Source organism: Orycteropus afer, unplaced genomic scaffold (genome assembly GCF_000298275.1).
Source record: "Orycteropus afer afer isolate SDZICR_OR568_19922 unplaced genomic scaffold, OryAfe1.0 scaffold00088, whole genome shotgun sequence".
Classification (NCBI taxonomy): domain Eukaryota; kingdom Metazoa; phylum Chordata; class Mammalia; order Tubulidentata; family Orycteropodidae; genus Orycteropus; species Orycteropus afer.
Window position 1 is genome coordinate 702,972 of NW_006921675.1, and position 12,046 is coordinate 715,017.

General features: G+C 40.4%; 1 protein-coding gene across 1 annotated transcript in view; it reads left to right on the forward strand.

Moving 5' to 3' along the window:
• The window catches only part of MTHFD1 (methylenetetrahydrofolate dehydrogenase, cyclohydrolase and formyltetrahydrofolate synthetase 1), a 76,850-nt gene that overhangs the window by 49,314 nt on the left and 15,490 nt on the right, over positions 1-12,046 (forward strand). Inside the window, 9 exon segments of the mRNA XM_007942281.2 lie at positions 238-284; positions 909-1,016; positions 1,149-1,223; positions 6,270-6,372; positions 7,891-7,967; positions 9,329-9,469; positions 10,645-10,713; positions 11,098-11,209; positions 11,332-11,471. Of these exon segments, the coding sequence (XP_007940472.2) occupies positions 238-284; positions 909-1,016; positions 1,149-1,223; positions 6,270-6,372; positions 7,891-7,967; positions 9,329-9,469; positions 10,645-10,713; positions 11,098-11,209; positions 11,332-11,471 (872 nt within the window).

Consider the following 12,046-nt stretch of genomic DNA (forward strand, 5'->3'; position numbering starts at 1 on the left):
TTCCTTCCGAGGAGTGGCTAGTGGGTTTGAACCGCCAGCCTTCTGGTTAGCAGTCAAGTGCCTTAGGCACTACGCTACCAGAGCTCCCAAATAATGGGTACAGTAATTACTGTACCCATTTTTTTCAAAAATAATGGGTGCAGTAATTGGAAAAAAAACCTGATTTGCTTTTAATTGATTTCCAAGTCTCAGAATAGAATGCTCAATATGAGTCCTCACCCTTGACCTGTCCTCTAGGTGGCGCTGCAGGAGGTGGCTACTCGCAGGTTATTCCTATGGAGGAGGTAAAGTATTCTGGGATTTGACTGAATCAGATCCTTTATTACAGTTTTCCCTCCAGAGATTAACTTTTTTTGGAGAATTCTTAGTGGACAAGAGACATGCTTGTCTGCAGGAGCAACACTTACAGGGAAAAATCAATTTGTAGATTTAGGAGACAGCTTGGTGTTTTCACATGCCATGGATTTCAAAGTCTGGCTTTTAGTGGGAATAATAGTTTCAAGTAAATGACCAAATGAAGCATGAGGTTAAGAGGAACCAACATCCAGAGAATTCTGAGTCTTAACTCCAGAAGGGAAAGCAGTGCGTGAAGACACAGAGTTCTTGCTGCTGTAGTGTGTGCCTTTTCACTCACTGCTTAGAGGACAGTGTTGCTGTTGACCCTGGTGGTATGGAGTTTGTGGTTTCTGGACATGTCATTTAGGGAAAACCACAACTTCTGAGTTTGGGAGGAGTTTCTTCTGAGGGCAGTCAGTAATTTTTGTTTTCAAGAGCTATCTCTATTTGGTGTTTATACATTCACTGTGCTCCTTTGGCTTTATCATGGGGATCAGTTTGGTTGCCATAGAATGAAAGTTGGAAAGGTATAGGGAGGTCAAGAAATCATTGTGGCTTCTGTTCTTTTGTAGTTTAATCTCCACCTCACAGGTGACATCCATGCCATCACTGCAGCCAATAATCTTGTTGCTGCAGCCATTGATGCCCGGATGTTCCATGAACTGACACAGACAGACAAGGTAGGGTGCTGGTGCCCCATGAATCCCTGAGCACTTATGAAAGAGTTGAAGCACGTGAATTAGTGTTGATGGTGCTGGTAGCAAGGCGGTGGGCTCCTCTCATTTAAAACTCCTTCCCTCCTTTTGTTTAAGGCTCTCTTTAATCGTTTGGTACCATCAATAAATGGAGTGAGAAAGTTCTCTGATATCCAAATCCGAAGACTACGGGTAAGCTTTTTCTTATTTTAATTTTGATAACATATGAAATTTGATATATCGACGGGGAATTACCAGAAATTCAAGCTGGATTCAGAAGAGGACATGGGAAAGAAAGATATCATTGCTGATGTCAGGTAGATCTTGGCTGAAAGCAAAGAATATTAGAAAGATGTTTACCTGTTTTATTGACTACAAATTGATTTGACTATGTGGATAATAACAAATTATGGATAACTGCCGAAGAGGCAGGGATGCGGCATCTGCTGACCTCCTCTAACTACACGAGAAGACAGAATCACCATCAGCAGCCCAGTGCCTGAAATGCCACCACCCTGCAACCCTCTTACTACCCTTGTCACCAACCATTCCTCCCACGGCACCTACCACCTCTCTGCTGGGTTCGATAATTCACTGCAGTGGCCACACAGAACTCACAGATTATGGGGTCGGTTAGGGAAGCAACAGGCTATTATTCAAGTTCAGAGACATGCTCAGTCTCTCTCAGCAGTGCATGTCTTTCGTGTCTCTCTCATGTCTCTCAGCAGCACGTGTCTCTCAGCAGCACATCTTAGCCGGCAATCAGAGAGGCTCCTCCTGCCTCTGGGAAGGCTCCTTTTGAGCCTGGCAGAGTGGCCAGAGATAACCAATCCTAATATCAGAATTCTATACACCTGAGAGAGAGCGAACATCCCAGAAGATTGCTTTGTGTTGTTCCAGGTGGCTGACTTTAACAAGCAGCTACTCAATTACTCACGGCAAAGTGGGAGTTACAAATATTATAGCTAGAAAAGCCATATCATGTAATTTACTATACTGCAGTAACAGTGTGAAGAATGGGAATCCAGAACACTTTATTCTGCTTATGAGGAACCTGTTCATAGACCAAGAGGCAGTCATTCGATCAGAACAAAGGGATACTGCATGATTTAAAATCAGGAAAGGTGTGTGTCAGGGCTGGATCCTTTCACCGTACTTATTCAGTCTGTCAGCTAAGCAAGTAATCCAAGAAGCTGGAAGAAGGAACACAACATCAAGGATTGGAGGAAGGCTCATTAACAACCTGCAGTATGCAGATGACACAACCTTGCTTGATGAAAGTGAAGAAGACTTGAAGGACTTGCTGATGAAGATCAAAGAATCCAGTCTTAATTATGGATTACACCTTAACACAAAGAAAGCAAAAATCCTCACAACTGAACAGATGGGCAACATTATGGTAAAGGGAGAAAAGATTGGAGATGTCAAAGATTTCCTCTTATTTCTATCCACAGTCAATGCCAATGGAAGCAGCAGTCAAGAAATCAAGTAGCGTATTGCACTGAACAATCAAATGGCATATTTGCACTGATGCAAAGACCTTTTTTATAGTGTTAAAGAGCAAAGATGTCACTTTGAAGACTAAGGTGTGTCTGGTATTTTCAGTAGGCTCATAGGTATGTGAATGCTGGAGAATGAATAAGAAAGACCACAGAAGAATTGATGGATTTGAATTGTGTTGGTGAAGAATATTGAATATATCATGGACTGCCAGAAGAACAAACAAACCTGTCTTGGAAGAAATACAGACAGAATGAGTGTTCCTTGGAAGTGAGAATGGCCAGAGTTTGTCTCTCATACTTTGGTCCCGTTACCAGGAGGAAACAGTCCCTGGAGAAGGATATCATGCTTGATAAAAGTAGAGGGTCAGTGAACAAGAGCAAGTCCTCAACAAGATGGAATGACCTAGCGACTGCAACATTGGGCTAAAGCATTGCTGTGATTGTGAGCATGGAGCAGGACTGGGCAGTGTTTTGTTCTGTTGTACTTAGGGTCACTTTGAGTTGAAACCTACTCAACAGCACCTAAAACAACAACAAAATGAAATTTAATAACTGAGCAAGAGGAAAAAGTCCTCTTAGGTTAGCCTTTTTTGGATGAAGTTATATCAATAACCAGAGCCTTAAGGTCGTAATATACATGGCAAGCTGGAAGAAGGATAATTTGTCATTTGCTAGTCCTGGAATAACTACATCTACTCCTCACTTATCAACATAGTTATTATGTTCCACACACTAAGTTGCTGTGGGAAAATTGGCATTACATGAAAGTGGTGGATGACCACATCAGATCACAAAATGATGACATTATAACTTAACAGCCAAATTATATCATTACATAATTGCCAAGCCACAGAAAATCATGGCCCAGCCAGTTTGACACATAACCTTAATCATCACAGCCAGCATTACTCTTGCCTTACATCTGAACATTCGTTACTGCCAGACATAATGTCGTTAATACACAAAATAGTAGTTTTTTTACTGTTACCTTGAATGCGAAATACTGGATAATGACATAGTCCATAAGCGAGTGGGTATCGAGTACTGCAAGCCTGCTCTTAGCTGAGGAGGAAACTGACCCCTACAGCACTTAGAGTCAGGATGGCAGCATGCCACTTTAAGCAAATTAGTTACATAACGTGTCTCTCAGTTGATTCATCTGTAAAATGATACCTGCATTGGCCTATGTAGATGAAATATCAGAAGAATATGTGTCAATAATAAAGAAGTACTTACTTCTGTGGTTTATTTAAATTGTTATAACAAATGTTTAGTCATTAAACATTCACTATATATATGGCCCAGAAGTCCTACTCATAGGTATTTATGCAAGAGAAATGAAAACTTCATGTTCACACAAAAACCTGTACATGAATGTTAACGGCAGCTGCAATGTAGTAAATTACATAGTGTGGCTTTTCTATCCATAAATCTTGGTAAACTCTGTGGTGGAGTTTGCTGTGAGCAACTGAGTAGCTCCTGATGGTTAAAGTTATCCACTGGGAGCAGCACAAAGCAGTCTTCTGGGAAGTTTGCTCTCTCTCAGGTATATAGAATTCTGATGTTGGGATTGGTTAGTTTGGCCACTCTGCCAGGCTCAAAAGGGGCCCTCCTAGAGGCAGAAGAAATCTCTCACTGCTGGCTGAGAGATGCAAGGGAGGCATATTGCTGAAATAGACCTCAAGAGACAGGTACTGCTGAGAGAGACTCGGCTGAGAGACGGCAGGCTGAGAGAGACTGAGTACATTCCTGAACTTGAATTGTAGCCTGTTGCTTCCTTAATAAACCCCATAATCTGTGAGTTCTGTGTGGTCACTACAGCGAATTATCAAATCCAGCAGAGAGGTGGTGGGTGCTACAGGAGGAAAGGTTGGTGAAAGGATTGGAGGGAGGCAACATGTCTGGCCTCCCAGGAATAGGGCTTGGGCTACTGATGGGGATTCTGTCTTCCTCTTGTGGGGTTAGACGAAGAAGGAAGAGGCCATCCACTTCTGAAAGAATTGGCCAGGGAAAACCTTATGAATAGCAAAGAAACACTGTTTGGTACGTTACCGCGCACCTTTAGTAATAGTCCGTTTAGGCTAAAAGGCTATCAAAATAGGACTGGGAAAGAGCTGCAACATCTGAGTAAACCATTCCCTGGAGAAGGATGTCATGCTTGGTAGGGTGGAGGGTTGACGAAAGAGGGGGAGGCCTTCAACGAGATGGATTGATTGACACGGTGGCTGCAATGATGGGCTCAAGTATAGCAAGGATTGTGGGGCTGGCGCGGGATCGGGCAGTATTTCGTTCTGTGCATGGGGTCGCTATGAGTCGGAAACGACTCGATGGCACTTAACAACAGCAACAACAACTTGTGGGGTTAGAGGAGGTCAGAAGATAGGGCCTCTCTGCCCCTTTAGCAGCAGCTCTGTTAATAATCTCCAAAATCTGGAAATAACGTACATGTCCTTCAGTGGATGAATGGATAAACAAACTATGGTCCATGCATTCATTGAAACATAACTCAGCAATAAAAAGAAATGAATTATTGATAAAACAATTTAGATGAGTCTTAAAGGCATTATCCTTTTTAAAAAAAAACAATTATTGTGATTTGGGTGAAAGTTCACAGAGCAAATTGATTTTCCATATAGCACTTCATACACGTTTTATTTCATGGCATTGACTGTAATCCCCACAATATAACAGCTCTCTTCCCACTTGCTCCCTTGTAGTTACCTCTTTCCTGTGTCCTATGCCCATCTTTCCTATGTATTCCTGTCCACCACCACCCCGCCCCCGGCTATCTCTTGGTGTAAACACTGCCCTCTATTCTCCCACAATTGATCACTCTAAGGAGTATATCTACCTGATGTAAATGTTCACCCTGTAAAAGGCATTATGCTTTTAAGTGAAAGAAGTCAGGCTTTCCAAATTCTGTAAAGAGCAGCAGGGCACCTTTTTTTTTTATTTATTTCTTATGGTGGGTTTTTTTTTTTTTTTAATTTGTTTCTTTTTATTGTGATTTGAGTGAAACCTTTTCTTACTTTTGGAAAAGTAGAAAGGCAGTAAATATACAGTGTTAAATAAAACTCATATGAAAGTGATTTACTTTTTTTTTTTTTTTACCATTTTTGAAATTTCATGTAAGGAGCCCTGGTGGCACAGTGATTAAGTGCTCAGCTGCTAACCAAAAAATTGGCAGTTTGACCTATCAGCCGTTCCACAGGAAAAAAAGATGTAGAAGTCATCTTCTGTAAAGATTACAGCCTTGGAAACCGTATAAGGCAGTTCTACTCTATAATGTAGGGTTGCTATGAGTTTGAACCTCCTTAATGGCACATGACACAAAATTGCGTTTGATTTGGGCTTCTCAATTGTATGATTGAAAAAAGCTTTACATTGCATTTCCTTTCAGTATGTTTGGGTTTGGTGAATTTGGACATGTGCATGTGTCTTAGAGCACTTCTTGGTCACTACACTTGTTTTGCGCTGAACTTAGGGAAATGCCTCTTGTGCTCATTTGTGAGGATGAACATGTTAATAATATCTTTGTATTGTAGATAAATGAGTAGGAAACACCCCTATATTTAGCTAAAGGGATCACAATTTTCCCACTGGAATTTAATATGGTTTGTATTTTCCAGAAGAGATCCTATTTTGAGACATACTAAGTTTAAAAAAAAAAAAATTATTTTATTAGGCTTTTGCTTGTTTTGTCTTACTTTATGGCTTAATTTTCCTACTTCTTCAGAGACTAGGCATTGACAAGACCGACCCTACCACACTGACAGATGAAGAAATCAACAGATTTGCAAGATTGGATATTGATCCAGAAACTATAACTTGGCAAAGAGGTACCAGAGTATTCCATTTGAGTTGGTTGTCCTCATACCCCACACTCTCCCAGAGTTGTTCAAACACGAGGTCTAGAGGCTTGTGTGTTGGTATTTTCATGGTGAGTACATGAACAAGATGGTGATTTACTCATTTTTCTTGTTATCCCCATCAACATCTCTTATTTACTGTAAACAAATCTCCCTTTGTTGGAATGGTTAAACATTTTACTGGTTATTCAGTATTGATTGAAACACTTGGTGCTAAGGAAACAATTTTGCAAGTTTCATTTTATGCAAAATTGTGGTGTCATCAGTAGGGAAGTTACGGTCAATCACTTTTTGAGTCATGGATTCCCTTTATTCTCAGAACTCTTGTCCTGCATAAGTGATATGATTTTTGTTGTAACTCTCTAGCTTGCCTCATCATTTTTTTATCTAATTTTCTTAAACCCTCTTGTCACAAGTTAGGTAACCATAAAGGTTTAATTACTTCATAACTTGGTGGGTGAGTTGCCTGATTTACTTTTTTATATGTCCAACTAAGTATGACTTAGAATTTTATTTTTTACCAACAGTGCTTCCATCTATCCTGTACCTCTGCTGAGAGGGAATTTTTACCTAAGTTGTGCAGAATGCAGCTAGGGGCTGATTTTTTGGCAGCTTTCCTGATTTTCATTGGCGTAGTAACTTCTGGTAGCTAATGACATTTAAGATGACACTCTTTTTTATTTTTACTGATTTTATTTACTTTTTTGTGGTGCTTACCCATTAAAGGAAACAAGGCAATTTTATTACAAGGCAAATTTGTTTTATATTCAACAGTTCATGCACATTTGATTTCACAGCCTGATTACTATCCCCAATCAGAAAAAACTCTCCTCCCCTCCCTTCCGTGTGCCTACCCCCTTCCTGTGCCCTTCTTAACTATGCATTCTTGTCTGTCCATCTTTCCCTGTGTGTGAATATAAGATGGCATTCTTAATATCTAAAATCATATTAGTGTTTCTCTTCTCTTTGCGTTAAAAATTTTAGATAGATGGTATAATATTTTATAAGGAATAAGCTAAAGGTCCATTTGAAACTTCAGAATCTCATTCATTTTTCTTTTGCTTTATGTCTAATTTATGCTTTCTAAGAAAGTAAGGACAAAGGAAAAAATAAGACTGACCATTTTACACACAGAAATTAGATGCAAGGAACTTACTTTTCAAAAAATAGTCAAGTTCCTTGCATCTAATTTCTGTGTATAAAATGGTCAGTCTTATTTTTTTTTCCTTTGTCATGCTAAAAACGTGTTAACTCTCTTCACACTTCGGTGTTTGTTACTGCCAGACGTGTCGTTAATGCACAAGATAGGATAGTAGATTTTTACTATTATCATAAAGGCTAAATGTTGGAAAGTGAGATAGTTGATAAGTGAGGAGTAAGTGCATTAAGATGGTTACTAAATTAGAGTTCTTGCTTTTAAACTCTGCTGGTTCTTATAACTTTATAGCTCCTTTATTAAAATTCTTGTTTCTTTCCTTTTTTCTGTAGTGCTAGATACCAATGATAGATTCCTAAGGAAGATCACAATTGGACAGGCGCCAACGGAGAAAGGATACACGCGGACGGTAACTGTTTTTCTCTTCCCAAGTAAATCAGTTCATGTGAACCAGATCCTTGCTGCTGCTGCCCTCCTCCATCGTTTTCCATATGACTGATACTGCCAGCTGTTGTTCTGCCTTCCTCTCCCTTTTAAAATGGAAGTGAGGAGGTGTGCAGTATTGAGCATTCCTGACAGTCTTCGCAGTAAATCCCATGTGTCACCTGTGTTTTTCCCCAGCACTTTTTTCCTGGAGGTGGAGAGCCCCAAGTGAATATCCTTGCACGTAAATTAAAATTGCTTCATTTTTGGTGGCTGTTATGCAGTATGTCTTTTCAGTGTAGGAGCTTCTGTCTTCTGTCCTTGTACGTTACAGAAACCACAGCCATATGATTACAGGCAGCCTTAGCTTGTTGGTTCTACTACATTGATTTTTAAAAATTGGCTTCTTGATGTCTTGGGAAAATGAATTAAAAATTTTTGCTACTAGTTACCATTGAACTGATTCTGACTTTTTGGGACCCCAGGCACGTTAGAGTGGAACTCGCTCCACCGGGTTTTCAGTGACTGATTTTTCAGAAGTCGATAAGCAGGCCTTTCCTCTGAGGTGCCTCTGGTTGCTTGAACCTCCAACCTTTCAGTTAGCACCCAAGAGCATTAACGATTTTTTCCACCCAGGAACTCCAAAAGTTTTGCTCCTGGAGGATTGTTTTCATTAAGTTCTGCAACTCATAGTTATCCCTCTTTGCATTCCGAGGCAGTATCACTATGGAAGTAGATCGCCCAACCTTCCTTCCGAAGAAGTGAATGGTGGGTTTGAACCACCAGCCTCTGGTTAGCAGTCAGTTTCCTTGGGCACTACACCAACCAGAGCTCCTTTATCTTTATTTAGTATTCTATTATTCTATTCTTTTAAGCTATTTGTTTAAAGATGCATTACTTGTGCAGTTCACCAATTGGGTTTAATGTCATTTTCTCTACACCTCCTCACTTAACCGACTGTCTCATTATCCAACATTTTGCATTTACAACAGTAGTAAAAAATCTACTATATGACTGTTTTGCACATTAATGATGTATATCTGGCAGTATCAAATGCTGAGGTGCTTGGTGAGAATAACCCTGGTTCTGATGGTTAAAGTTACATGTCAGCTTGGCTGGACCATGGTTCTAAGTGGTTTGACAGTTATGTAATGATGTAATTTAGCAGTTGTGTAATGATGTAATTTGAGAGATACGTAATAGTGTAGTCATCCCCCATTTTGTGATTTCATGTGGTCATGTTCCATTTTTGCACAATGCCAATTTTCCCGTAAAGACCTGGTCTTTGGAACTTAACCATGTTGATAAGTGAGGAGTAGGGGTACTATGTCTTTTCCTTGCCAACAGGCCCAGTTTGATATCTCTGTGGCCAGTGAAATTATGGCTGTCCTGGCTCTCACCAGTTCTCTAGAAGACATGAGAGAGAGACTGGGCAAAATGGTGGTGGCATCCAGCAAGAAAGGGGATCCCATCAGTGCTGAAGATCTGGTGAGTGCCAGACACTCTGAGCTGGGTGATGCATCTTTGTTCTTGGTCCTAAGGTCTCTCAGAAGCACTCATAACAGAAATTATGCTGCAGTTAAGATGTTGTAATTAACCAATCAATAGGATTTTGCTATTGACAAGATAATTAATGATATTTATAAAATAATTCATAGTGAATAATAGATGATATGCTCTAGTGATAGCCTGTAAGTTTCCAGTGGTTTGAACATCTTCATCCTGTGCGTATCCACAAGATAGTGTGTGACTTTAATTTTCAGAGAACATCAAGATCCAGAAGAGGCCCTTCGTTAGCTGGGCTTGGAGTCAAATCCTGGCCCCTCCCCAGGACACTTGGCTTTCTGCATAGGCCTCCTCTCCTTGTGAGGCCGTTTGCCATCACAGTTTCACTGATAACAGCATTTGTAACATTTGAAATAACTCCTTGTTGATTATCTGAAAGCTCAGTGTCCTGTCCTGCTTGGCTGGTTTTCCTCATAAGAGTTATTTCTGAATTGTTTGCATAGTAATAGGTTTGAAATAAGAGATTCTATAGATTAATTTTTTAAAACCCTGTTTGTGTGTTGACACAACCAAAATTGTTGGCTGTGATTAGTTGTATGGTAGATAAATTTGAAAAGAGGGAAAATTAATTTCCTGTTTTCACACTTATTGGGTAAGAAAAGAGATTGTTTTAAATGTTAGTATCCAAACCAGAAATATAGAAAGCCATTGGAATTAAATATAAGTGGGACCTATTGCTTTATCTTACTTTGGCAAGTGTCATCTTTGAGAAACACATACTGAATTTGGTTTATTGCTACTTCTGTCCCGACACCAAAGGTACAAGTAACTTGGTACTCTAGGAACTAGTTTCCCTGCTCTAAATTGTTCTAAAATGGATTCCCCACATCAGTCAGCAACTGAGCTTTATTGAGATGCTTGTTTCCAGGGTTACTTGTTTTTCTAAAAATTGCATGTGAATGTCATTTTCATTTTATACATTCTCTCTGCTTAAAATAACTGGTAACTTCATAGCAGATCCAGAAAGAAATGAATGGATGGTCTAATCCAGATGAAAGTCCTGGTTGATCCAAAATGCCTAAAAAGGGAAGACCTATAAATGTTGAATGTTGGTTTTTTGCTGGTAGGAGCTGACACACCATTTTTCTGTTTTGTAGGGGGTGAGTGGTGCATTGACAGTGCTTATGAAGGATGCTATCAAGCCCAACCTCATGCAGACACTGGAGGTGAGCAGAGTGGCAGAGAGCGTACTTTTCTTGGGGAGTCAGAGACCTTCTCTACCGGTTCATCTCTTTCTTCCCATTCTTCCTCATAATTCTGACTGGGACATTATTGAAATAGAGAAAGAGGAGGCGTTGTATTTTCTGCCTGGAAAGTCTTTTTATTTTGGATTCCAACTAAATTCCATACCCTTGACTATGTGATCCTTTCTTTTTTTCTATTTTAATTGTGGTAAATATGTTTTTAAAAAAATGTGACATTTCTTCAGTCCTCTCATGTGCAGTTCAGTGACATAAATTTTGTTCACCATGTTGTTCAGTCCTTACACTTGGTGATCCCATTTGGAAGCAGGATTGAGAGCTTCCCTTGTGACGCCTTGATTTCCACAGGGCACTCCAGTGTTTGTTCATGCTGGACCGTTTGCCAACATTGCACATGGGAATTCCTCTATCATAGCAGACCGGGTTGCACTCAAACTTGTTGGCCCTGAAGGGTTTGTAGGTGAGTAGCTTTGCAAAATAGGTGAATAGGCTATTTCTCTCTCCCTCTCTCTCTTTTTTTTAAATCAAATAACAGGGGCATTGGGATGGCATTTTTAACACTGCTTTTCTCCTTGTTTACAGTGACTGAAGCAGGATTTGGAGCCGACATTGGAATGGAAAAGTTTTTTAACATCAAATGTCGATATTCTGGTCTCCGCCCTCATGTGGTGGTGCTTGTTGCCACAGTTAGGGCTCTTAAAATGCACGGGGGCGGCCCCACGGTGAGGAACAAGGGTTGGTAGGATCTGGTTGTCAGGAATTTTCTGAAGACTGAAGGGAAGTTGGATGGCTTGTGCTTGTGTCTTTAAGCTTCTCTTATTGGCGTGATTCATAGGCTGCCTAGAGCAAAAGCTGGTCAGATGGCTCTTGTAATGGCCACCTTATCACTCGTAGGCACTCTTAGCTTGTGGCATTTTAAGAAAGCCAAAATTGGCTCCATGGCCTACCTTTCTGAGGAAAACATCTGATGATATCTAAATCTACCCAAAGACATGTACTTGGCTTTACTACAAAACTCCTTCATGTTCCAACTGTTCTTTAAGTCTGAATTCCATTTTCTCTCTAAACAGTGATGTTGGCAGCCAACCAAGTGAGCCATTTAGGGAGACAGAGGTCAGCGCCTTCTTGAGTAGTGCATACGTGTGATGAGACCACTAACAGCCTGGAGCGAGAGGAGGGCAGGCAAAGGAGAACTGAGAGCTCTCTGAGCAGCCTCTGGGTAATAGGGAGAAGAGAAGGTTGGGACTAGGTGTCCTCAGCTCCCACCTGAACTTTGTGTTTTCCTGAATTCCTACTG